Source organism: Nerophis ophidion, linkage group LG08 (genome assembly GCF_033978795.1).
Source record: "Nerophis ophidion isolate RoL-2023_Sa linkage group LG08, RoL_Noph_v1.0, whole genome shotgun sequence".
In the NCBI taxonomy this organism is placed as follows: Eukaryota; Metazoa; Chordata; class Actinopteri; order Syngnathiformes; family Syngnathidae; genus Nerophis; species Nerophis ophidion.
In genome coordinates, this window is record NC_084618.1 from 35,209,280 (window position 1) to 35,237,217 (window position 27,938).

The following is a 27,938-nucleotide window of genomic DNA, read 5'->3' on the forward strand; positions in this document are numbered from 1 at the left end:
GAGGTCCCAGTACAATGTTTTATTTTGAAGAGCCTTTCCGGATGTTAAAAATAACGACATCACGTAAAATATCTACGACAGTCTCTGGGACATCATGATGGACCACCGCCTGCAAACATGTTTATGTCCTGAAACGATGCTGAAATGTGAAGGTTTGTGGTATTTCTGCTCTATAAAGGAACATAGCGTTGCTGAAAACATGACAAATAACGAATAAAGCAACCACTGCTAAGCTAAAGCTAGCTAAACATCCACACAGACTCCAAGCCTCAGCTAACTCAATACTGCCATGTTTACATGCTGACTTAAGGAGAATATTATTATTTTCACTTTTTCTTTGTCTGTGTGTTTATAACGTCTACCTGGTTTTGTAACTCATACATGTTGTACTCTGCATTGTTCAACTGTAAAATTGAATTGTTTTGCTAAGTTCAGCATAAATACCTGCTTGAGTGCAATAGTGATGGAAATAATCTTCAATTTCAATGTAAGTTTCTCAATACCCGACCTGTGTTTTTTGCCTTTAAAAAAAGATTTAGAACTCTACATTAAAACACTTTCTACCTCTAACAACCAAAAAGCTGTGAAAATGATGATGCTGTGTTCCAAATTTTAAGTTATTTACTGAAATTGAGTGAGCCTATGGCTTTGCACTTTATTTTGTGTGTGTGTGTATATATCCATCCATTTTCTGCCGCTTATTCCCGTTCGGGGTCGCGGGGGGCGCTGGCGCCTATCTCAGCTACAATCGGGCGGAAGGCGGGGTACACCCTGGACAAGTCGCCACCTCATCGCAGGGCCAACACATATAGACAGACAACATTCACACTCACATTCACACACTACGGCCAATTTTAGTGTTGCCAATCAACCTATCCCCAGGTGCATGTCTTTGGAAGTGGGAGGAAGCCGGAGTACCCGGAGGGAACCCACGCATTCACGGGGAGAACATGCAAACTCCACACAGAAAGATCCCGAGCCTGGATTTGAACCCAGGACTGCAGGACCTTCGTATTGTGAGGCAGACGCACTAACCCCTCTGCCACCGTGAAGCCCAATATATATATACCCCAGAGTGTGTGTGTGTGTATATATATATATATATATATATATATATATATATATATATATATATATATATATATATATATATATATATATATATATATATATATATGGCTTTGCACTTTGTTTATTATATATATAGAATAGAAAGTACTTTATTGATCCCTGGGGGAAATTCAGCACCACAGTTCGCTCACAATAAACAATAATAATAATAAATAATATATGAATAATATAAATATATGCTACATATATTCCACATTTAAGTGCAGTCAAGGAACATATGCATTATACAGTCTGATGACTGTCGGTATGAAGGACCTCCTGTGTCGTTCCGTGTTACATTTTGGGAGTCTGAGCCTTCCACTGAACGTGCTCATTCTCTCCGCAAGGTGCGAGTGTAGTGGGTGGGAGGTGTTGTCCATAATGGCTAGGAATTTTGCTAGACTTCTCCTTTCTGACACCACCGCCAGAGAGTCCAGCTCCACTCCATCCACGTTACTGGCCTTCTCTACCAACTTGTCCAGTCTGATTGCGTCCCTCACTCTCAGCCCGCTGCCCCAGCAAGCCACGGCGTACAAAAAAGCACTCGCCACCACCAACTCGTAGAACATTAATAGAATAATATTAAAGTATATATACATATATATATACTTTAATATTATTCTATATTGTAATATTCTATTTTAGTTCATTTGAATTTACAACCCCCTGGCGCTGTTTTATATTTATTTTGATTATTATTTCTCAACTGTTTGTAAATATCGAAATTTATAAATAAAGGTTTGAAAAAATACTCAATTTGGAAGTTTACCACCTTTACAAAACATTATTCAGGTAAAAATATATGGCAGCTAAAACATTAAAATCAGTGGGAATGAACACTTTAAAAATTTGTTTTGATTAAAAAAACAGACAATGTTTTAATGCAAGCAAAACTTAAAAACAATGTTATTTGGTAATAGTAGAAAATACACACACAAGTTGAAAGACTGTAGACATTGACAAACTACACATTACAAAAGACAATTGTAGTTGGAAATCCATTGTATTTTGTTCTAGTTAATGATTTTTTAAAAATAATATTTGTATTTTGTTTATTATTTTTTTGCCTTTATGTAATTTTATCCTTCTGTAAAGCACTTTGAATTGCGTTATAGACGACACAAAGTGACAAAAACTCCAATACTGACTGAAGCAAAACATGTTTTGAATCAGTGGCATTACTATAAATCTGTATTATCGTGTGGAGATAACTATTATTAGCTATACCTACAAACATTAACTTTACTGTTATACATCTTTATCCGTTTCTTTCACTTGTATAGTATGTTAAATACAAAATACATGATGTCCCAGAGACTGTCGTAGATATTTTACGTGATGTCGTTATTTTTAACATCCGGAAAGGCTCTTCAAAATAAAACATTGTACTGGGACCTCGCACTTAAGGTTCAAGAGACAAACTATCTTCGTGCCTTGTTTTGAAATTCAAACCAGAAATTGTTCTAGCCTCTAATTTTCTCACTGGACTTTAGAAACTTAATACTGAAGTCTTAAATACAAAACAACAAATCAGTCATAGCTGAGACGGGTAGGATTTATTAACTCTGTTTCTGTTAAACCATTTTATAGGAAACAGCATTATTAAAAAGTAATAACACATACAAACAGAGTAGATATTGATAGCGTGAAATAAATCTTTTTTCTGTTTGTAATAATATATGATCAAATTAACTGGAAATATCATATACAAAATATACAATATAAATTGGCAATAAATATTTCTATAATAACCAAAGCAAATTATGTTGTAGACCAAAAATCACTTCATATTCTCAAAGGCTCCATCGTGTTACCATGTGAGTTATTGTGCAGAAATATGGGGAAATAACTAAAAAAAAAGTACAATTTATTCAGTAACCCTGTTACAAAGTCAGTCAGTTAGAATATTACATAAAGTTAGATAAAGAGAACATTCACACCTTTTATTTATTTAATTCAAATATTGCAATTTGATGAATTGGAGGAGCACATGTAAACAACATACAGCAATTCCCCAACAAAAGAGGAGAAATATAAGCTTACAACACATACAACACTTAAAACCTTTAGCAAAGGAGTACGTGGAATTAAATTATGGAATGCGTTAGGAAAATAAATCAAATAATGTACTAATATGATTCAGTTTAAGAGGCTCGCAAACTATAAGTGTTTACAAAGTACAAGGAAGAATAATTGCGATAATCATAACTACACTAGTATATACTATAATAGAATAGGTACACAAAAACAAATACAGTGGTACCTGGGGTTTCAATAGTCATCAGATCTTAAAGTTCCGACAAAGACATAATTATGCAAAAAGGGGGGTGTACAAAAAACTGAGGTACCACTTGTACTTGACCAATACTGTTACCGGAACAAGAGGAAAGTATGCTATACTTTAGTTGTGCCTGGCATTTGCTAATAATAACTAAGCTTTATCTATATTTTTGGTCTGTGTTTTAGTTTTACCATCAGATGTGCTCACAGTAGTCGTTGGTGAAGAAGAGCAGCAGGAGCGCAGGGTGAAGCAGGAGGAGCCACTGCCCGCCTACGTTAAAGAGGAAGAGGAGGAGCACAGCATCAGTCAAGAGGAAGAGGAGCTAAAAGGGTTTGAGGAGGTGGACATAAGCAAGGTCCAAGTGAAGTATGAAGAAGATGATGAGGAGCGAGCCGAGTGGCCACATTTTCATCACAGTGAGGAGATGAGAGGCGAAGACTACATTTTAGATCCACTGTCAGACTGTGAAGAGACATCACAATCTACAGACACTGATGAAGAACTTCTGAAGACTAAAAAACACTCGATAGGCGACCACGACAAACACTTTCAATGTTCTCATTGCAACAAAAGTTTTGGAAAAAAAAAGAATCTGACAACACACATGTCGCTTCACACGGCAGAAAACCCTTTTAGTTGCTCGTTTTGCAGTAAGACATTTAAGAAGCGCTCCAATTTAATCACCCACTGTCGTATTCACACCGGTGAGAAACCGTTCTCCTGCTCGCTTTGCGGCCTTAAGTTCTCTCAGAAAGGCAGCTTGGTGAGACACACCACGACTCACACTGGAGAAAAGACGTTTACCTGCCCGGTCTGCAACGTCAGTTTGTGTCAGCGCTCCGACTTGATCGTCCACTCTCGCATTCACACCGGAGAAAAACCTTTCACTTGCTCACATTGCGGCGTCAAGTTCTCTCAAAAAGGTAGCTTGGCTCGACATAGGAGGAGCCACACCGGGGAGAAACCTTTCTCCTGCTCAATCTGCAACACCAGCTACAGTCGGCGGTCAGCTTTGGTTCATCACATGAGAACACACGCAGGAGATATTTGTAGTTGAGTGTTTGATGATTAAAAAGTCTGAAAAATATGCAACTATTGGTACTTTACTACATATGTGTGGTCTGTTAAATCCAACACGCTAAACAAATGTTCAAACATTCCTTGCCCTAAGGCAGCAGTGTCCAAAGTGTGGCCAGCAGCTTGTTTTTTATGAGCAAAAAAACCATAAAAAAGAGGAAACTTAAAGAAACGTCGTAACTTAAAGCTGCATTATTTCTAAATGACCACCAACGTCCCTCAAACGCTTTACTTCTATTCCTTTGTGGGCTTGGGAGAGAGACCACTGCACTGCTTTATTTTCGCCAGAGCGGGTCTTTTCCTATCGTTAAAGATACCGTCTTTATCCTTCAGTCGCAGTGTTGATTTCTCTACTTTCTTAACATTTGACTATTTCTAAATTCATTTCACTTTCATTTTCATTGACGCACTGCCATCAGAAAACTCTGCCTCCTGCTTGGAAGATGCAATAATGGGGGAAAAGGGAAGCGCACGTTGCTGGTTGTCTTTTTAAATAAAATGATAAATGGGTTGTACTTGTATAGCGCTTTTCTACCTTCAAGGTACTCAAAGCGCTTTGACACTACTTCCACATTTACCCATTCACACACACATTCACACACTGATGGAGGGAGCTGCCATGCGAGGCGCCAACCAGCACCCATCAGGAGCAAGGGTGAAGTGTCTTGCTCGGGACACAACGGACGTGACGAGGTTGGTACTAGGTGGGATTTGAACCAGGGACCCTCAGGTTGCGCACGGCCACTCTACCACTGCGCCACGCCGTTTTTATACAGTATTAATCATTTGTGGGACTGCATCAAAATCATGAAATGAAAACATGAGTTCTGCCTGTAAGTTATCTATGTTTTTTTTTAAAGCGTTTTTACAATATTTTAAATGAACATATTTAAATTTTTCAGTATGCTTCCCTTGGTGGAAAAAGGGATCATGTCGTCATGACTGTAATATTTTTCCAGAGATTTGTTGAATATTTTATGGCAGTAAAACCCTGGTGTTAAATGATTATGTAAACTTGTCAGCATCCAATCAGAAACTCTAAAAGGACCACCACATTTTACAGCAGTGCTTTGTGAACTGTATTAAAATCTTACCTGTCAAGTGTGAACACAGATGTCCAAACATGTCTGGTCATCTGTTGAGGTCTTCTCCTGCCACATGTAGGCAGGGGGCGTTGTTTCATGTAACACAAACGGTCTTAAGAATACAGTAATTTGTAGTTTATAGAGGAAAAGCCCTGTATCCATAGCAACAGCACAGGCAGGAATAAAAAGCAGCATCAAAGCAGCAGTCGGCTTCATTTGAATCAAATCCTCCATTTTTTATTTGCTTGAGCTAACATTCTGAACACGTTGAATGTCATTGCAGGCTTTTTGTTGTTCTTACACAGCTAAGTGCTTTGGAGTTTATAAATAAGTCAGTTTGTGCTTCATCACTGTGTCAAACATCTGACAATGACTCAAGAACCTTCTAGAAGTTACTAATAATGATGAATAGCGCTACCTAGCAAGCTAACAAGTATTGCTATGTGACAAAACCCTTATTAGGGACGATCTAGTCAGTCGTCAAGGTCCACACGACGAACATACACAAATTTAAATAGCTGTACACACGCACGCGCACACGCACGCACACACACGCACACACAAACACACACACACACACACACACACACACACATTACACAGAACATTAGAGTAGACTTGGGGTCACGCTACAAGTCCAAGTGCTTGTTTAGTCTGATGTGATCAAGTCCAGATCTGGATAAACCTGGTGGTGGTGTTCATAAAAAATATTTCTTTTGGAGGTGAGGTCCAAAAATGTGCGAAAACCTTGATGTTCTGTGTTTAAATTGAAGGAAAAGAGTCAATACCAAGGATGTGGTCCTGTCCAAATAAACCACTTAAGACTGAAGAGTAAAACTATGCTTGTCTTTCTAGATTCGGTCCAACTTTTGTCACATGATGAATTGGACGAAAACGTGAAGGAAAGACAAAAACCCAGACCAATTTTCTCTTTTAGAAGTTCTAAAAAATACTTGAACAGGACAAGTTCAGTACCTCTACTTTGAACCACCTTAGTCCCTCAGGTTGTTGATGTGAGCGCAGATTTTGAGGGCGGGTCCCAGCTTGATGTTCATGGTGGACATGAGATGTTCCTCCTTTAGCAGCAGCAGGGCCTGTCCGTCAATCTCCTGCGACAGGAAGTGCAAGGCCAGCTCCTCGCAGCCTGCAAGGAGGGGTAGATTAAAAAAAAATGGTGGGGCAGGGACATTAAGAAACCAAGGATATCCGCACCTTGTAAGGAGGAAATATACTGTGACACTTGGTCAACACTCCAGTGGGCGGGGCTAGAAGATTGGGAGCTGAGGCTGGGAGTCTCCTTGGCGTGGCAGGAAGCTAAAGAAGCAGGCGAGAGAGACATGGGGTTGTCCTCTTCCTCCTCGCCGCTGGATTCTGTGTCAGAGTGGCTGGACTCGGAGTGGCGCTGTGGTGCAGAGCAGGTCATAGGTCACAACTTGATCAATTTCTTTTCTAAAGCTGTCTCACCGTGACAGGAAGGGATCTTCCCGCTATCTTGGCACTGGCTATCTCTGAGCTGGTCCTGCGAGGAACGCTCCTCCTGGCTACCCTTGCGTCCTCGTCTGAGTGGGACAGCTGATCTTGACGGGGAGGCTGGTGGCATTCCTGAGCGTGCCGTACGCTCAGGGGTTGCCTGAAGCTGACGTTGTATCTGAGGAAACATCGTAGACGCACACACTTAGTTGTGATTAGAACAAGATGAGGACATGCATGCAGGATTATGTTGTTGTTTGTACCTTTTTGCACACAACATGGAGCAGAACCTTTTAGTGCCTCGGAACTGGCTGGCGGGGGCAAACTTCTTACAGTACTCACATTTCAGCACTGCGGGGGACGGGAGACATAAGGATGTCACCAGTATTGTTCAAACATGTGACGATGTGGGGTACCGTTCACATTTGAACCAATACAGTACCAATACCCGGTATCTGGGACTCGATATTGGTACTCAGTACCAATTTTTGTTACTTCTGTGTGTGTTAATAAATGTTAATTTTATAGTTTAATGTAAGATTTAAAAAGGAGCTGTTTATGATAACTAAGCGTGTAATGATTTAATCAGTGAATCGATTCATATTCCTTAGATTGAACTACAAACCCCGTTTCCATATGAGTTGTGAAATTGTGTTAGATGTAAATATAAACGGAATACAATGATTTGCAAATCATTTTCAATCCATATTCAGTTGAATATGCTACAAAGACAACATATTTGATGTTCAAACTGATAAACATTTTTTTTTTTTTTGCAAATAATCATTAATTTTAGAATTTGATGCCAACAACACGTTACAAAGAAGTTTGGAAAGGTGGCAATAAATACTAATAAAGTTGAGAAATGCTAATCAAACACTTATTTGGAACATCCCACAGGTGTGCAGGCTAATTGGGAACAGTTGGGTGCCATGATTGGTTATAAAAGCAGCTTCCATGAAATGCTAAGTAATTCACAAACAAGGATGGGGCGAGGGTCACCAATTTGTAAGCAAATTGTCGAATAGTTTTAGAACATTTCTCAACGAGCTAATGCAAGGTGTTTAGGGATTTTACCATCTACGGTCCGTGAAATCTAAGATGGACTGATGCAAAGTGCTAAGGTGTTCTGTGGTTTGACGAGTCCGCATTTCAAATTATATTTGGAAACAGAGGACGCAAGGGTGAAGTGTCTTGCTCAGGACACAACGGACATGACGAGGTTGGTACTAGGTGGGGATTGAACCAGGGACCCTCGGGTTGCGCACGGCCACTGCGCCACGACGTTGAGTGTTGTTAAAAGAAAAGGTGATGTCTTTTCCCAACTACTTTGGCACGTGTTGCAGCCATGAAATTCAAAGTTAATTATTATTTGCAAAAAAAAATAAAGTTTATGAGTTTGAACATCAAATATCTTGTCTTTGTAGTGCATTCAACTTAATATGGGTTGAATTGGATTTGCAAATCATTGTATTCTGTTTATATTTACATCTAACCCAATTTCCCAACTTATATGGAAACGGGGTTTGTACATTAATCTGTGCTCGGCAAGTTTGCTTCCAGGAAGACAGGTTTCGATCCAACATTGTTTTGAAAGGCAATCAATAAATTTTATCGATACTACAAAAAGTAAAACATTGGATTTAAGAACATACTTAATGTGAAGTTCAGCACTTTTAACGGTAAGGTAGTTAAACCTTACTCAAGTCTGTCTGCCCATCTGTGGCGTCATCGCCGTCAGTCATCCAAACAAAAATTGCTAATACCTACGATGGCCAAGAAAAGTCAGATAACTTAACTACTTTCAGCGACAGTATGAATGGAAAAGCCACAGCAAATATAAACGCCACAACACAACTTTAAGCCACAGAGAACGCAATGGACAAAACGAAAGTGACAGCGGAGAATGTTACGGCGACGGACCGACCTCCTGAACCGGGAGGTTGAAAACAGTATAACGAACAAAGTATATTATTATTATTGAATAAGTTATTTATGACTAAAAAATTAGACGCGCTTTTCTTACTTTTTCAACTTTGTTCATTTCACCGTTTTCAACATACCGCTTTAGGATGTCGGTGAGTCGATGAAAGTTGTCCACTCTCATTTTCATTCCGTCTTCATATTGTTGTGACATTTGCATTTATTGTGACTTTTCTCTGCTAGCGTAGCTGTTAAAATAACAGTAAGAGCAGGACAAACCACTGCTCATTTAACATGAAGAGATTTGTTGTATTTATTTTTTAATAATAATTTGATTTGTATTTGTATTATCTGTATCTTAAAAAACAACCGAAAAGTAGCAGTTAAACCAACTGTTAATTTAACCTGAAGAGATTGGTTTCACCTTATTTTATATATCAATATTGTAATATTTCATGTTTAAAAACAAAAGCAGAAGTAGCAGGTAATATGAAGCAGCTTTTTCAAGGAACCTCTATGTCAGGGGCCGCCAACTCGCGGCTCTTTAGCGCCGCCCTAGTGGCTCTCTGGAGCTTTTTCAAAAATATATGAAAAATGGAAATGATGAGGGGAAAAAAATATATTTTTGGTTTTAATTTAGTTTCTGTAGGAGGACAAACATGACACAAACCTCCCTAATTGTTATAAAGCACACTGTTTGTATTAAACATGCTTCACTGATTCGAGTATTTGGCAAGCACCGTTTTGTCCAATTAATTTTGGCGGTCCTTGAACTCACCGTAGATCGTTTACATGTCTAACTTTCTCCAACTTTCTAGGACGTGTTTTATGCCACTTCTTTTTCTGTCTCATTTTGTCCACCAAACATTTAACGTTGTGCATGAATGCACAAAGGTGAGTTTTGTTGATGTTATTGACTTGTGTGGAGCGCTAATCAGACGTATTTGCTTACTGCATGACTGCAAGCTAATCGATGCTAACATGCTATTTAGGCTAGCTGTATGTACATATTGCATCATTATGCCTCATTTGTAGCTATATTTGAGCTCATTTAGCTTCTTTTAAGTCCTCTTGATTCAATTTATATTTCATGACACACTATCTGTATGTAATATGGCTTTTAAATTTGTTTTGCGGCTCCAGACATATTTGTTTTTGTATTTTTGGTCCAATATGGCTCTTTCAACATTTTGGGTTGCCGACCCCTGCTCTATGTGGTATGTTGCGCCATACAAAGGCTTTAGACTGTATTAAAGCTGATAACACACTAGCTGTTTGAATGTAACATTCCCACACAGCAGGAGACTCCTATACGGATCCGCCTTCAAGTCGCCCAACCCGCGTTACTGTCACATTTGTTTTGGCTCCGCCTAGAGGATCCGCTGCGCCTATGAAAATTGTACGGTCAGACAGCGGATCCTCAGTGGACCAGTGTCTGATCGGCGGACGCGGCAAACCAAACTGGTATGCGCCGCCTAGAGTATCACCTCCGCCTATGCGGATCCTGAGCGGACCCATGTCTGATCCGCGGACGTGGACGCGCCTGTAGTTCAAGTACGCACATGAGCCAAGATCGATCATTTCTGGACTTTTTTTGCTGGAACAAGAACGTAGGTATAGATTTATTGATTTATTGCTACATTCACAGTAAAGATCGGCCTTTGTGTTTCCATCATCATTTATGTATGATTGTAATGACGTTGTTTGATATTAGGACTCGCAGTAAAACTTTATATTCTACAAAATGAAAACTACAGCTGATATTGATATCAGCTGTAATTTTCATTACCAAATTTGAAGTTGTTGAAATTTCCATGTAAAATCACTCATGCTAAAAGTAGCCTGCCAATGGCAAACCCAATGTCAGTTAGCATCAAGCTAAAGCGTTTTGGGAGATTGAAGCCTTACTTTAAGTTACCAAACATACTTGTTTTGTTTGTGTGGAAAATTGCAAAATGACTTTGAGAGTTTGGCTGAGTCTGCCATGACTACTGCTTGAGTGATCGATTCCTTGAGCCTGTCACGGTCTGCAACGGAGGTGACGTCACATGCAGCAAAGGTATCGAAATATGTCACTGTTTGATTTTACGTGAATCGATACCCGGTAGTACCGACGGAATTTGGTCCGTGCCTATAAAAGTATAGAATTCCATACCCATTCCTTGTGTCTACTGTCAGTGTGAGAGGCACTGACCTATTGTTGTAGTAACAGATTGATCTTCCACGGCTGAGTCTTTTATTGTTCCACACACCTGTCAGTCAAGCATAAGAGACAAAACTCAGTTTGAAAAAGTGTGACATTAACACATCCCGGGAACTCACGGGGAAAGGCTCCGGCCCTTCCTGGATGACGAAGCCCTCAATGAGGTGCGTGAGGACGTGCGGTTTGATAACGGCTTGAGGGGGAGGAGCCTTCTCTCTACGAGCGCAGCCACTGCGGGACACTGGCAGGGTTGGGTAGGCTGGGGGAGGGGCAGAGTCTGGAGGTAAGAGAGCGGGAAGACGTCATAGTTGTCAAGATCAGGGGGGTCCAAAGTGTGGCCTAGGGACAATGTATTTGTTTCAAGTGAACAAGAAATAAATCAACAGCAATAATGAAGGAAAAAGTAGTAGACACAACTACTACAACTATCATTGTAACTGAGCTACTGTGTTGAACAATTTTCCTTGTGGATCATTAAAGTTTGTCTAAGTCTAATTTTAAGTTTAATAATAATAAAAGGCCTGGGCGATAAATAGATTATTGTCAATAAATTAAATATTTTTGTTCCATATTATTAAAAAATGACAAAATTTATGTTTTTCTCTTTTTGTTATGGCATATTTTTTGCCAAGAGGAGCTTCCGTAGATTTCACCAACTCCTTTGTCTCCTTAAAGCGATTCAGACACAGAAAGCTTAACATGGCTAATGCTAACGCTAACAAGAGAGAGATCTCTGTTCTAAAAAAAAAAGAAAAACTGTTGTCAGTGGTTTGGTTTTGGGGTGACAGGCATGGAACACATTACTATCCCCTGAAAAGTTTGTTTAAAAAAGGCAGCAGCACAACAAACATACGCCAGCATCTGAAACAGGAGCATCCAGCAGAGTAGTGGAAATGCAACTCTTTCCAAGGCAAACAAGACCATAACAACAAATAAACTAAATCCAGCTAAAAAGCAGCTTATCCTGGCGGAATCATTTACACAATGTACCATGTTTGACAAGAGAGAAGCACAGTGGCGAACGATCACTAAAGCATTCGCACTGCAAGTTGCTAAACATGTGGTGGCCAAACAGTGAAAAAGCATGCGTTTATCCACTTACTAAACTTAATACTACATTTTTATTTACATAAGTATTATATTGAAGACATAAGTTACTTTGCCTCCCATAGGAAGCTCTGTATTGAATAATAACTATTTGCTTAGGACAATGCACATTGATCAATATAAGAGCAAAAGCATCACAGTAAATATGCCACACTTAGCTACTACAACAGCTAAATGTATTTTGTTTCATCCGTTAAAAATATTCGATACAAAGTCGAATAAAAATTTGAATTTTGCTAAGAGTAAGATGCGGTATATGCAGTACACTAGTTCTTCATCAAATAAAAACAAAACTTTCCCTAACATTTAGGGTAAAAAAAAAAATTGAAAAAGAAAAAAAAGTAAATAACATTTTTACACCATATTGCCTAAGCCTAACTACTTCTACAAAACCCAAAACCAGTGAAGTTGGCTCAATCAATCAATCAATCAATCAATCAATCAATCAATCCATTCCTTTATTGTAATTGTCATAATAACACTTAAGTCATACATGTCAACGAGATTTCGTTCGAGCTTTGTCTAGCGCAGTGGTTCTCAAACTTTTTTTGTCATCCCCCACTTTGGACAAGGGGGAATTGTCGAGCCCCACCTGCCCCCATCGCCTCAACAGAACGCTAATGCCAAGCTTAACATTTTCAAATTTATTGAACATCATGTAACATCAAGTTGTATACATTCAAACTCAATAACATAAAATAAAATCAAGTTCAATAATAAATAAAAAGACTGTGCAGCTGTGGTATAACTTGCATCAAGTTCAATAATAAATAAAACAAAAGTGTTATAACTTGCATCAAGTTCAATAATAAATCAAATAACTTGCATCAAGTTCCACAATAAATCAATTAAAAGTGTCACTTTTTCGTGTTTTGATAAAATTTACCGCACTCACATCTGTTAAAACCTCATTGAGTTCGGGGCTGAACTGCCTTGACGCGAGTGCTTCCCGGTGAATGACGCAGTGTGTCCAAAGCGCATTTGGCGTAACCCTCTTTATTAGAGCCTGTAGCCCGTTTCTTGACCCTGCCATGGTCTGTGCGCCATCAGAGCAAAAGCCCACGCAGTTTTCCCATTTATGGTTGTGTTATTTGAGGTAACTGTATTATCTTGAACAGCTCATCAGCAGTGGCTCTATTTTTTATGTATTTCCAAAACAGTAAATCCTCGCACAGTGACTTGCCATTCACAAAGCGGACGTACGCGATGAACAGGCAGTCTTTATTGCTGTCAATAGCTTCGTCCACTTGTAAAGCAAAACGACTTTATTTTAATTTGTCTAAGACAGGGGTCGGCAACCTTTACCACTCAAAGAGCCATTTTGACCCATTTGACAAATTAAAGAAAACAATGGGAGCCACAAAACTATTTTGAAATTTAAAATGAAATAACACTGTCTAATCCCCCTCTGATTCCCACAATTTCCCCCTCTGTCTTCCTTTTTTTTCTCTTTCTATCCCTTGCTGCTCCAGATGATAATATAAATAAATTTAGTAAAGTCAAATTTAAATAAGGCAACAAGAGAAGTATCCTACACTTCTCTTCTGTAAAGTAAATTTGAACAGCCGATATAGGCATCTACATCAACTATATGATTTGCCTGGGAAGCTGGACAGGACAAAACAATTACAAAATAAAATAAAATAAAAATAAAAAATAAAAAAAATGAAATAACACTGCATATAAAGTTTTCTTTTTGCCTTGTGCTATGTATAAACAAACTCTGATGGGTTACGTTTATTAAATCAATGAACGACTGCAGAAAAAATTTACTAAAATGTCTGCATGCAACAAAACGTTTTAACTCCGAAAAAGACGTCGGGTTGAAGGTAAAGTAAAATACTTAATGTCTATTTAAGTCCTCCTTGTAGTAATGGAAAAAAAAAACGCCAAACTTAAATTTTTCACTGGCAGAGAACCAAAAATGCCTTAAAATGTCTATTTCACTGAACAATTAAAAAATGTGAATATATGCAACATTATAGGAAATTAAAATATTTATCATACGTGGTCAATGTGATTTCTGCTCCTGAACCGCAGAGCACAGCGTCTCCACATCCGGGCTGTATGACGTCACCTTTATCTTCACACAGGATTGTAAGCTCTCATCTGTGAGGCGTGTGCCATGTTTGTTTTTAATAAAGTTAATGTTGGAGAACACCTCCTCACATACATATGTGGATCCAAAGATCGACAGGACTCCAAGTGCATACTTTTTCATGTTCACATAAAAGTCGGGGATAGCGTTCCAAGTTTCGAACACAAGTTTGTCTGGTTTGGGGAGGTTTTCAATATCACACTATTTGTGATTCTGAACAAGAACAGCCTTCTGGCGTGAAACATCTTCAAGGTGCGCTGTCAGGCGCTTTAACTTGGACACCCACATGTCTTTGACGGAGACGCACGCGGCCGTGGGCGTGTCCCGAGGTTTGACAAGCAGGATGACAGGCTGTGCTGGTCGTGACAAGCTGAGTCGCATCAGAGTGATCAAAGAGTCGCATGCAGCTCCGGAGCCGCGGGTTGCCGACCCCTGGTCTACGAGTTGTTCCTCAAGATCACTTGCAATGTCGCATATATGTCTCGCAACTGTGTCGCTTGACAGTGGGGCAGCTTTTAATTTTGCTGCGCTTGTCTCGTCAAGCATGACTGACACCATGTCTATTGCAGCGGGGAGAATCAGCTGCTCAGCAATTGTGTGTGGTTTTTTGCATTGAACAATTCTGTATGCATCTCTATATGAAGCCGATTTATCCATTTTGTGTAATTGTGGTCCACAGATTAGCCTGCTACCCATCCGCGCGAAAGTTTGTTCCGCTCAGCCCCGTCCCCATCAGTTACTGTTGCGTCTGTCAAACTTTCGCTCCTACCTAGAAATGTAAAGCCTACAGGAAAAATAAGTCATTTACATTCATTTATACATCAGATTTCACAGAAAGAATCACAAAGTGATTTACAGTTTGTGTAGAAAACGGGGTTGTAAGAAAAAAAATCTAAGAATTAAAAAAAAAAAAAAAAAAATTAAAGTGGAATCTCCCCCCGTTTCTCGCGCCCCACCTGTCATGTCTCTATTCCCCACCAGTGGGGCGCGCCCCACACTTTGAGAAACGATGGTCTAGCGGCATAGAAACTGCAGTGATGACAGGTTGACCATAGTTTACAGTTTAGCATTGTCAAGAAGATCGCGTATAGAGGGGTGAGGGGTGGGAACAGTAAGATGTCTGATGGGTGTTGCGTTGATGTTGCAGCAATGCAATGTCCAGAGCACAATTATTGAGGTGGTGAAGAGTGAGGTAATAAGATGGTCGGGCGCAGTAAAGGAGCAGGCTGTTCACTTAGCAGTCTCACAGCCTGGGCATACAGACTGTGAGACATTCTGGTGGTCCTGGCGCGAGTCGATCTATACCTCCTTCCAGAGGGTAGCCGGTTGAAGAGGCCATGTGCTGGGTGGTATCTGTCCTTCAGGATGTTGCGTACTCGCTTTAAGCAGCGAGCTGTGTACATGGCACTCATCTCTGGGAGTATCGTCCTTGTAATTTTCCCCGCCGTTTTAATCACTCGCCGGAGGGCCTGTTGGTTTGCTTTAGTGCGGCTAGCAAACCATACTAACAAGCCGTAAGTTAGGACACTGCTGATGGCACAATTGTAAAAGTTTACCATTGATTTCTGCGGAATGCTTTCGCATTTTAGTTTCCTTAAAAAAAAAGACGTTGTTGGGCCTTTCCGATTGTAGAAGCAGTGTTAATGTTCCAGCATAGATCTTCTGTTATGGTCACCACTAAAAAATTTAATTGTTTGACCATTTGTATGAGATTGTTATTAATTAAAAGTGGAGGGTGTTTTTTCTGCCCTTTCCTGCGGAAGTCTAAAATTAGTTCTTTGGTTTTGTTAGTGTTAAGAACCAACTCGTTTTTAGGACACCATGAAGCCAGCTGTTGGACCTCTCCTTGTTGTACAAATTGTAAATAAAAACAGAATACAATGATTTGCAAATTTAACTTATTTTCATTTGAATAGATTGCAAAGACAAGATATTTAATGTTCGAATTTAGAAACTTATTTTTCTTTGCAAATAATGATTCACTTAGAATTTAATGGCAGCAACACATTGCAAAAAAGTTGGCACAGAGGCATTTTTACCTCTGTGTTACATGGCCTTTCCTTTTAACAACACTCAGTAAACGTTTGGGAAAAGACGAGACCAATTTTTGAAGCTTTTCAGGTGGAATTATTTCCCATTCTTGCTTGATGTACAGCTTAAGTTGTTTAACAGTCCGGGGTCTCCGTTGTCGTATTTTACGCCACACATTTTCAATGCGAGACAGGTCTGGACTACAGGCAGGCCAGTCTGGTACCCGCACTTTTTTACTACGAAGCCACGCTGTTGTAACACGTGAAGAATGTGGCTTGGCATTGTCTTGCTGAAATAAGCAGGGGCGTCCATGAAAAAGACATTGCTTGGATGGCAACATATGTTGCTCCAAAACCTGTATGTACCATTCAGCATTAATGGTGCCTTCACAGATGTGTAAGTTACCCATGCCTTGGGCACTAATACACCACCATATCATCAAAGATGCTGACTTTTGAACTTTGCGCCTATAACAGTCCGGATGGTTCTTTGTTGTTTTGTTGATAAATGGCTTTCGCTTGGATTTACAGATGTAGTGGCCAACTGTAGTTACTGACAGTGGCTTTCAGAATTTTTCCTGAACACATGTGGTGATATCCTTTACACACTGATGTCGGTTTTTGATGCAGTACAGAAGGGATCAAAGGTCACGGGCATTCAATGATGGTTTTTGGTATTGCCGCTTACGTGCAGTGATTTCTCTAGATTCTCTGAACCTTTTGATGACATTGCGGACCGTAGATGGTGAAATCCCTCAATTCCTTGCAATAGCTCATTGAGAAATGTTGTTCTTAAACTATTTGACGATTTGCTCACGCATTTGTTCACAAAGTGGTGACCTTCGCCCCATCCTTGTTTGTGAACAACTTAGCATTTCATGAAAGCTGCTTTTATACCCAATCATGGCACCCACCTGTTCCAAATTAGCCTGTTCACCTGTGGGATGTTCCAAAAGAGTGTTTGATGAGCATTCCTCAACGTTCTCAGTCTTTTTTGCCACTTGTGCCAGCTTTTTTGAAACATGTTGCAGGCATCAAATTCCAAATGAGCTAATGTTTGCAAAGAATAACAAAGTTTATCAATTCGAACGTTAAGTATCTTGATTTGCAGTGTGTACAATTTAATGTAGGTTGAAAAGGATTGTCAAATCATTGTATTCTGTTTTTATTTACGATGTACACAACGTGCCAACTTCAACCCGTTTTGGGATTTGTATAAATAATTTGCCTTGTCACCTATTACACAAAGCTGACATGTAGAATATTTTACAAGCAACGTATTAGCTTTATCAACACAGATTTTTTTTAACCTTTTCAGGAAAGAAAAACCATCAAAATGGACCTACCTGTTCTAGAGTGAGAAGTATCTGCTAGTTTACCTGTTTCCATGGAAACGCTGGTGAGTACTGAGGAACAATTTTTAACGGGCAGCGACTGTGGACGAGAGGGGCCATCTTCATCCAGCTTGCGTTTAAGAATGCTGGTCGCTTCTTTTACCTACAAAAGGCCAAAGGACAATTTTTTTTTATAGAGGAGCCGAACCATGACCTCTTAAGGCAGCTCACCTGCACCGTCCGACAGCCCACTAAGTCGCCATTTTCCGCCAAAGGGAGGGGGGCGCTAGCCAGCAAGGAGGAGGGGGAGGAGACTGTTGCAGACTGAGAGGAGGCGGCACTTACAGTGAGGGGTCCATTTTCACTCTGATTGGCATGAACCTTAGAAGTCAGGGATGGTGGGTGGGGCTCTTGGGACAGCGCCTTTATGCCCACCCCTCCACTCATGACCCCGCTCTCTCTTGAGGCAATGGATGCTACCATGGTGAGCAGGCTGGACGAGCTGGTGAGGATGGCGGCCCCTTCCTGGCTGCAACCACCCCGGGCTAAGGCTAAAGCCTGGCTGCTTCCCAGCGTGCTCTGCCTGGCGCCAACAATCTGAACGGGGATGTGCGGTGTCATGGCGGAGCTGCTGGCTGGCGTCGGAGCAGGCATGATGGGAGGGGGGTTCCTCAAAGGTAGCTGCTGGTTCAGGCGCAGACCCTGCAGTGTTTTAGGCTGGATGGGGACAGGATTGTTGCCATGACCCAATTTGTCCCCACCCAGTGAGCTCTTCTGCAGAGGCTGCACTACCAACGTCTGAGCACTGACTGCCGGTTTTATTGTCGCCGTGCAAACTGGGAACGTGTGGGCCTGCGATGCCCCAGTGGATGTTAGAACCAGGGCGTGTGTCACGGCGGGAGCAGTAGTTTGATTACTGTGAAGAAGAAGCTGCGTAAGAGGGACGGAGGAAGCCGCGGCGCTAGTGGAGGACAGGGGAGGGGGTGCTTTGATGTTGGCGGGCTGAGGGTATGTTGGGATCTTGATGGGGGGTGCCTGAGGCTGACTGGCCTTGTTGGGAGACCGTGGGGTGGAGTGGACTAGTGGGTAGGCAGCTACACAGAAAAAAAGTGCTTTTATTTTAGAGAAAATCCTCACTTACTGAGCAAAGTTTTGGCTCACCAGCATCGCTCCTCTCAGTTTTGACACATTTTGGACCAGACACGTTCCGCACAGTCAGGTTCTGCACCTGAAGAAAACGAGATAAAAATGCGTCCTAGTGGTGATAACTCCATTATGGCTGCTGGCGTCACTGACCTGATCGCTATCAGTTTGGCAGCCGGAGGACGATGTGGCCGCTATTTCAGGTTTACGAGGCTGAGGAAGCTGAGGGAGGGTCGCCACGGCAGCGGTCGCCGTGTTGCCACGCATGAAGATGAGCTGCGGGGAGATGGGCGCTCTCAGCGAACGGTTGACCTGCATGAGCGAGGTAATGTTAAGATCATGACAAAACCTTGACAAAATGTCGAGTAAAAAGAAACAGACCCTGAGGTACATTTGACCCCGGCCCCCAGCGCCCCCGCCCAGCAGTACCGACTGACTAATGGTGGTCGTCGCCGAGACGCCAACAGGGCGGTTGCTTGCTGTGGAGGCGGAGCTAGATGTCGCACAGGCCTGAAACAGACACCATCAAGACGTCATCTAACCCAATTTCTGTCATTCACGTTTAACTTGCGGGAAAATAGCATGGCACTTACTGCTGAAGTGACGGCAGTCTGAGAAGGGCTACCGCCGGATTGGCTGGGCTGACAACCTGCCGCCAGACTGGCCTGGAGGGACAAGAAGTTGAACCAGCATACTATTTGCATTTTGATGAGAGGCGACACGCTAAAGTAAGACGAGGACACACACCTGGACCTGCTGCACGGCTGCCAGGTTCTGCAGCTGCGCCTTGTTGATGTGCTGCTGCAGCATGAGCTGCTGGAAGTACTGAGCGGCGTGCGGCTGCCTCTGGAGCGCCTGCAGGGCCTTCATGGGGGTGACACAAGTTAACCACCATGATGGTGATGATGAAGGTCAGAAGACACAGACACACACACACGCGCACGCACGCACACACACACACGCACACACTTACCTGCACAGCCTGCCTTTCGTACAAAGACATGGAGTTCATGGCAGAGGAGCGGGCACTTGTTCCAGATAAAGCACTGTCATTGGCCGATGCCTCCTGCGGCTGGTTCTTCTCGTCACCCGTATCCATGGTGACTGTAAGCACATAGCAAACGTCAAAAAAAAAAAAGACAGACATCTGTCAACAATGTCAGCGCTACAGGCAGCACCTGGCCATGACCTGTGAACAGGGCAATAAGGTAGCAAGCATGGAGGAGTTCACTGAGCTTGATAGGATATGATAAAACAATAACATATATTCATATAAATATTTACACCCATGTATACGCATAAATATATAAGTAAAAAGTACCAATGATTGTCACACATACACACTAGGTGTGGTGAAATTATTCTCTGCATTTGACCTATCCCCTTGATCACCCCCTAGGAGGTGAGGGGAGCATTGAGCAGCAACGGTGGTTGTGCCAGAGAATCATTTTTGGTGATTAAACACCCAATTCCAACCTGAGTGTCAAGCAGGGAGTACACATACATATGTACATATAAACACATATATAAATACACACATATATCCACATTCATATATATATATATATATACTATGTATATATAGATACTATAGATACTATATATACTATAGATACTATATATACTATATATATATATATATATATATATATATATACTGTATAACGTTTATCTAAAGGCTTTTTACTAGACATTACAATTTTTTTTTTTTTTTTTTTTTTTTTTACAATTGTTTTTAACATGGCTGTGCAGCACTTTGGAAACGTTATTGTTGTTTAAATGTGCTATATAAATAAAGTGGATTGGATTGGATTGGATAGATGATGGTATTATGTACCACAACACTGCTTTACCTAACAATCAGTAATCATGATTTCAATATTGATAACAATAATCTTAATTATTACTTTGGCCCATATACATACTATTTGTATGTATATGGGCAAAAAGTGCAGTTACGTATGGCCATCAGGTGCCATCTTTCAACTTTTCTTTCCTGCCTCGAAAGAAAATAATCATTGCCTTGGTACCCTTCTAACTTGCCTCGGTTCCCTGAAATGAGCCCTCATTTAAGGGAACGCTTTCCTTGACCTTAAAAAGTTACAATTCGTGGCCTGACACACATACATATAGTACATACATATATATATATATTCACACACACACATCAGCGTTTCCCCCAGAACATTTTTTAGTTAAGGTGGTGACTCTCCGGGGGAGGGGGCCAAGGAAGGAGGTGGGTGGGTGTAAGGATCGGTGTATCTCGGCCTGTCGCCATCACATCTCCACCTTGTGGCTGCCACTACAGCCTGGGGGGCAATAGAATACAGACTGTGGTGACGCAGGCCGGCTTCGTCACGTGAAGAAGCCAACAAATTTTAGTTGTGTTTGCCGCTCCATTTGCTGAATGGCAATATACGATTTATATCTTGATATTTTTTCCGTAAAGTAAAAACAAAACAGTCGTAGTTACCTGAGATACTAAAAGAATGACTTACAAAGTCAAATTAATGACTTACTGTAAGTTAGTGTTTGCAATAAGCGTTTGAAAAAAAGAGTTAAAAGTGGGGTCACATGCTGACACATGCTCAACTCTATCCATCCATCCATTTTCTACTGCTTGTCCCTTTTGGGGTCTCTGCTTAATTTATTACAACATTTGGAAAACCTGTAGTTGATTATTAATATGTAAATGTTATATCTTTATTAACATGTGATAGCAGGGACCCTGCCATTCAAAACTAGGCTGCTACATTACTAATGATTAATATAACTATAGCTGAAAAAAATAGTACAATAGAAGTAGGAGAGATTCACTTTTTCAAAAAATGTTTATGTTACAGCCCTATTACAAAATGCATGGATGTAAGCATCCTTTGAAAAAAAAAAAACGAAAATTGATAAACATTTCTTATCAGACTGAAGTGCTGCCACACAAACCCCAAAATAACATTTGAAAACATTTACTGCAATTGGGTGCATTTCTAAAATATATTTTACCTGTAAATGTATTCTCATCTCCCTACCTATTTTGGCAGTCTTTTTGACACTTATCAATCAATCATCCATCCATCCATCCATCATCTTCCGCTTATCCGAGGTCGGGTCGCGGGGGCAGCAGCCTAAGCAGGGAAGCCCAGACTTCCCTATCTCCAGCCACTTCGTCTAGCTCTTCCCGGGGGATCCCGAGGCGTTCCCAGGCCAGCCGGGAGACATAGTCTTTCCAACGTGTCCTGGGTCTTCCCCGTGGCCTCCTACCAGCTGGACGTGCCCTAAACACATCCCTAGGGAGGCGTTCGGGTGGCATCCTGACCAGATGCCCGAACCACCTCATCTGGCTCCTCTCGATGTGGAGGAGCAGCGGCTTTACGTTGAGCTCCTCCCGGATGGCAGAGCTTCTCACCCTATCTCTAAGGGAGAGCCCCGCCACCCGGCGGAGGAAACTCATTTCGGCCGCTTGTACCCGTGATCTTATCCTTTCGGTCATGACCCAAAGCTCATGACCATAGATGAGGATGGGAACGTAGATCGACCGGTAAATTGAGAGCTTTGCCTTCCGGCTCAGCTCCTTCTTCACCACAACGGATCGGTACAACGTCCGCATTACTGAAGACGCCGCACCGATCCTCCTGTCGATCTCACGATCCACTCTTCCCCCACTCGTGAACAAGACTCCTAGGTACTTGAACTCCTCCACTTGGGGCAGGGTCTCCTCCCCAACCCGGAGATGGCACTCCACCCTTTTCCGGGCGAGAACCATGGACTCGGACTTGGAGGTGCTGATTCTCATTCCGGTCGCTTCACACTCGGCTGCGAACCGATCCAGTGAGAGCTGAAGATCCCGGCCAGATGAAGCCATCAGGACTACATCATCTGCAAAAAGCAGAGACCTAATCCCGTGGCCACCAAACCGGAACCCCTCAACGCCTTGACTGCGCCTAGAAATTCTGTCCATAAAAGTTATGAACAGAATCGGTGACAAAGGACAGCCTTGGCGGAGTCCAACCTTCACTGGAAACGTGTCCGACTTACTGCCAGCAATGCGGACCAAGCTCTGACACTGATCATACAGGGAGCGGACTGCCACAATAAGACATTCCGATACCCCATACTCTCTGAGCACTCCCCACAGGACTTCCCGAGGGACACGGTCGAATGCCTTCTCCAAGTCCACAAAGCACATGTAGACTGGTTGGGCAAACTCCCATGCACCCTCAAGAACCCTGCCGAGAGTATAGAGCTGGTCCACAGTTCCACGACCAGGACGAAAACCACACTGTTCCTCCTGAATCCGAGGTTCGACTATCCGGCGAAGCCTCCTCTCCAGTACACCTGAATAAACCTTACCGGGAAGGCTGAGGAGTGTGATCCCACGATAGTTGGAACACACCCTCCGGTCCCCCTTCTTAAAGAGAGGAACCACCACCCCGGTCTGCCAATCCAGAGGTACCGCCCCCGATGTCCACGCGATGCTGCAGAGTCTTGTCAACCAAGACAGCCCCACAGCATCCAGAGCCTTAAGGAACTCCGGGCGGATCTCATCCACCCCCGGGGCCTTGCCGCCGAGGAGCTTTTTAACTACCTCAGCGACCTCAGCCCCAGAAATAGGAGAGTCCACTACAGATTCCCCAGGCACCGCTTCCTCAAAGAAAGACGTGTTGGTGGGATTGAGGAGGTCTTCGAAGTATTCCCTCCACCGATCAATCAATCAATCAATGTTTATTTGTATAAATATCTAAATCACAAATGTCTCAAAGGACTGTACAAACCACTACGACTACGACATCCTCGGAAGAACCCACATACATTTCCCGTGTAATTTACCATAGAATGTTTAGGGTTTTTTAGTAGATCATTTACTAACAATATGTTATTATCATTGAAAACATAATTTAAAATTCTGTAACATGCATGAAAATAACTCCCATTTGGCAACTCTATCCTGTAGCCACACCCCCTCAAGTAATATTCTTCCAGTGCTGTGACCTCTGTTTACATCCGTCACGTCAAAAATATACCTTCTCGCTGGCAAATACTCTACAACTAACAGTGTTCGGATTGTAATCATCTAAATATGATTAGCAGCAAAGTAGACAGCTGTCGCCGGAGGTGACAACAAGTAAGCTAACTATATGGTTACCTAACTAGGGACTTTGTTTCACTGCCCCCAATAGTCTCCCCCTCCTACAACTCAGTGTGGCGTTTATGCAAGAGGAACAGAGAGTACCTGCGGCCGGGGAAAGCGTTAAACAACTTTTGTTTACATCGTAATTTTATTGATATTTCATTAAAAAAACGTGGACATTTTATTTAGGTGCAAACAATGTCTATAAATGCATCTTCCTGGCCATTTCACATTCCTGAAAATTTAATGAATAATTTTTTGTCCACAAAACCAGTACTTCAAAATGACAATGTGAATTATTTTTTTTTAAATCTGCAATTTATTAAAAAATGAATAAAAGATCGTAATTTTATTGATATTTCATTTTTAAAAAATGCGGAAATTATATTTAGACCCAAACATTTTTGTTTATAAAGGCGTTTTTGCGGACATTTCACATGCCTGAAAATTCAATAAATATTTTTTGTCCTCAAAACCAATACTCCAAAAAGACAATGTGTATTTTGATTTTTTTTAAATCTGCAAGTTATTTAAATTAAAAAAAAGAATGTACATTAACATTTACAGCTTTTTCTCAGTGCTTTGCTATTGGCAGCAAGTAAAGCCTCCAATCTTTTTAAATACGATGTCAGAAGCTTAACACCTATCTTTGGGCAGTTTAGCCATTTCCTCTTTGCCCATTCCTTTCTGCAGCATCTCTAAAGCCCTATCAGGTTTGATGGGAAGCATTGGTTTGCATCCAGGATATCTCTGTACATTGCTGCATTCATCTTTCCCTCCATCCTGACTAGTTTCCCAATTTCTCCTGCCGAAAAACACCCACAGCATGATGCTGCCACCACCACCATGCTTCACTGTAGACATGGTGTTGGCCCGGTGATGAGCGGTGCCTGGTTTTCTCCAATAATGTTACCTGGCATTCAAACAAAAAGTATAATCTTTATCTCATCAGACCAAATAATTTTTTTCTCACGGTCTGAGAATCTTTCAAGTGCATTTTGGCAAACTTTTTACTAAGAAATGCCTTCAGTCTGGCCACTATACAGGCATGACTCAGTGGCCTAGTGGTTAGAGTGTCTACCCTGAGATGGGTAGGTTGTGGGTTCAAATCCTGGCCGAGTCATACCAAAGACTATAAAAATGGGACCCATTACCTCCCTGCTTGGCACTCAGCATTAAGGGTTAAATCACCATAAATGGACAAAACGCCAGCCATCGCTGCCTGTCCACCTCCCAAGACAAAAAAGGAGGTGAGGCAGTTTTTGGGGTTGGCGGGCTATTACCGCCGGTTCATTCCCCAATTCGCGGACTGGACCAGCCCACTGACTGACCTCACCCGAAAGGGTGCTCCAGAACTGGTCCAGTAGACGGAGCAGTGCCAGTGGGCGTTTGAGAAGGTGAAAACAGCACTCTGTGAGGAACCGGGACTGCACATGCCAAAATTTGACATCCCTTTCTGTCTGCAGGCGGACGCGTCGAGCCGGGGCCTGGGGGGGTGCTGTCCCAGCGGGTGGAGGGCTTCGACCGCCCCGTACTCTACATCAGCCGAAAGCTGTCGGACCGGGAGGCGAGGTACAGCACAGTGGAGAGGGAGTGCCTCGCCATCCGGTGGTAGGTGGGAGCCCTCCGCTACTACCTGCTTGGGCGCGCCTTCAGTCTTTACTCAGACTACAAACCGCTACAGCGGCTCCACCGCATGAAGGACGCCAACGCGAGGATCACCCAGTGGTACCTGGCTTTCCAACCCTACAATTTTCGGGTGTTCCACAGGCCGGGCGCGCAGATGGCCGTTGCCGACTTCCTCTCGCGCCCAGGAGACAGATGCCCGGCCTGAGTCCGGCGGTGGAGGCATGTGGCGGGGGGCGTGGTCCGCGCGTTCCCTGCGGGCGGGGTATGTGCAGAGATCGGTTGTGAAGCAGCTGACAGGTGAGTGGATAATCTCAGCTGGAACGAGTTATTTAATCACCTGTTCCTTTATTAGCAGCGCGGGAGACCTTGTTGGGAGAAAGGAATGCGGAAGAGACGCAAACACGCGGCACAAGCGGGAGGAACGCAGAGTGCATGGACAAACCAGAAAAGGACTGATGATTGCAAGTATGGGCTGAACAGTCCAAGAGACATTTGAGTGTAACGAAAACATATTTGAACATAATGAAAAGATATTTGAGTGTAACGAAAAGACATTAAAAAGTGTAAACGCTGCCTGGAGTGTGCCACCTTCCTGTGATCTATCAGAACCCAACCAAGCACAAGCATTGCTACAACAAGATTTAAGACGAGATTTTGTGGATGGTTTAGTCAGTAAACCTACATTATTATATTTTACAAATAGTAAACCAAGTTGTGGTAGTAGTTTGGTCAGTAGTTTAGTCGTGGATGTTCATTGTATAGTGGTTAGGGTTGGACTGATTTGAGGGAAATACTCAGTTATATCGTCCCGACTACAAATGAATAGATTTACATACATTATTTTGACACCAAAAACATGTATTTGCGCCCATTGATTTGCAAAATGTGCAGCACACATTATTCAAATATATAGCTGGAAGAAATTTGCAAAAAGATTGTGCATTATACAAATTGGTCACATTGGTATTGTTCCTACAACATCATCGTATTCAAAATGACTAGAGGCTCTAATTGCTGCCATCGGAGCATCAACAAAGTATTGAGCAAAGGCTGTAAATATCAATAAATAAATTTGCAACTTCTTACAATGTCATTATGGGGTATTTTCTCTAGAATTTTGAGAGCAAAATTGAATGTATCCCAATTTGGGATATTGCTGTATAACATAAGAAAATGTTACAGCCATCACAGTCTATCAATTGTGGTTGGAGTCATCCAACCATTTCTTACCGCTTGTCCCTGGTTGGAGTCATACAGCATACAAATATGAGTATATTGACTCTTAAATCTTCAACAGGAGTCCTTTCAACATTTGTAGCAAGTATAAAACTTAACAAAACTAAAAAAAAAAGACATATTACAGGGTGGACAAGCCCTGCCAACCAAAGAGTGACTATTTAATCAGGGAGTTGGCAATCTTACTCACAAGCTAACGTTAGCAAACTAGCTAGCTAGCATCCCCGACAAGCTTCCTCGCTCACCGACACCGGACCTCCTTTTCAGCCCCGCACCGCTCCGGCGGCCACCGAGCAGTCGGTGCGGCGCAGTCGATTACGGGACGTCTTTCTTGGGTTCCGCTAGAACGTTTCCACCGGACAGAGCCGCACAAGCAGTGACAGATCTGCGGCTGATGTTCACGCGGCCACGCCCACCTTTGTGCCGGCGCTAAAAGATGACGTGGCAGTCATATTTTTCGATGAGGACAACAAATATTTGTACAAATTTGTGCTTTGTTTTAAAGATGTGATTTTTGGTTTTACACTGTATGAACAAAAATTTGAAAAGGAATTCTACCTTTGCAACCTCATTATTTATTGGCTAAGTTTTATATTCATAAATGTAAGTTTCTTAATACCTGACCTATCTTTTGTGCCTTTAAAAAAGATTTTGAACTTTACATTAAAACACTATCTACCTCTAACAACAAAAAAAGCTGTGAAAACGATGATGCTGTGTTCCATATTTAAGTTGAATAATGAATCTGAATGAGCCAATGGCTTTGCGCTTTGTATATTATATATATATATATATATATATATATATATATATATATATATATATATATATATATATATATATATATGTATATATATATATATATATATATATACATACACACATTTGTATTCTATTTTTGTTATTTTGAATTTACAACCCCCTGGCGCTGTTTTGTACTGTTTTTATTATTTTTTTATATTGTTGTTTGAACTACTGTTTGTAATTGTTGACATTTATAAACATTTAAAAATATATATATTTGTACATGTTTTATTTACTATTGATGAAGACAACCATCAACTAAAACTATTCCTTATTATGAAGT

At 41.7% G+C, this 27,938-nt stretch overlaps 2 protein-coding genes across 7 annotated transcripts; one reads left to right on the top strand and one right to left on the bottom strand.

Annotated features, from left to right (window-relative positions):
• LOC133557700 (gastrula zinc finger protein XlCGF8.2DB-like) lies at nt 1-6,246 on the top strand. The gene is made up of 2 exons (XM_061908403.1): nt 1-152; nt 3,577-6,246. The coding sequence occupies exons 1-2, from the start codon at nt 95-97 to the stop codon at nt 4,446-4,448; spliced, it is 930 nt and encodes a 309-aa protein (XP_061764387.1). The 5' UTR covers nt 1-94; the 3' UTR covers nt 4,449-6,246.
• LOC133557698 (polyhomeotic-like protein 1) lies at nt 5,765-27,281 on the bottom strand. Of its 6 annotated transcripts, XM_061908397.1 has the most exons (16): nt 27,042-27,281; nt 26,846-26,954; nt 19,835-19,965; nt 19,609-19,725; nt 19,455-19,526; nt 19,243-19,371; nt 19,015-19,173; nt 18,880-18,946; nt 17,950-18,812; nt 17,764-17,881; nt 11,269-11,426; nt 11,141-11,198; nt 7,287-7,374; nt 7,018-7,201; nt 6,766-6,955; nt 5,765-6,697 (listed from the first exon to the last, which is right to left on the bottom strand). In XM_061908397.1, exons 3-16 carry the CDS (start codon nt 19,958-19,960, stop codon nt 6,546-6,548), a joined length of 2,481 nt encoding a protein of 826 aa, XP_061764381.1. In that variant the 5' UTR covers nt 19,961-19,965; nt 26,846-26,954; nt 27,042-27,281; the 3' UTR covers nt 5,765-6,545. The 6 variants fall into 6 exon arrangements, with proteins under 6 accessions (XP_061764381.1, XP_061764382.1, XP_061764384.1 ...); XM_061908398.1 differs by lacking the exon at nt 26,846-26,954 and having other exon boundaries at nt 27,097-27,281; XM_061908400.1 differs by lacking the exon at nt 26,846-26,954 and having other exon boundaries at nt 11,269-11,408.
• Between the last annotated feature and the right edge of the window lie 657 nt (nt 27,282-27,938).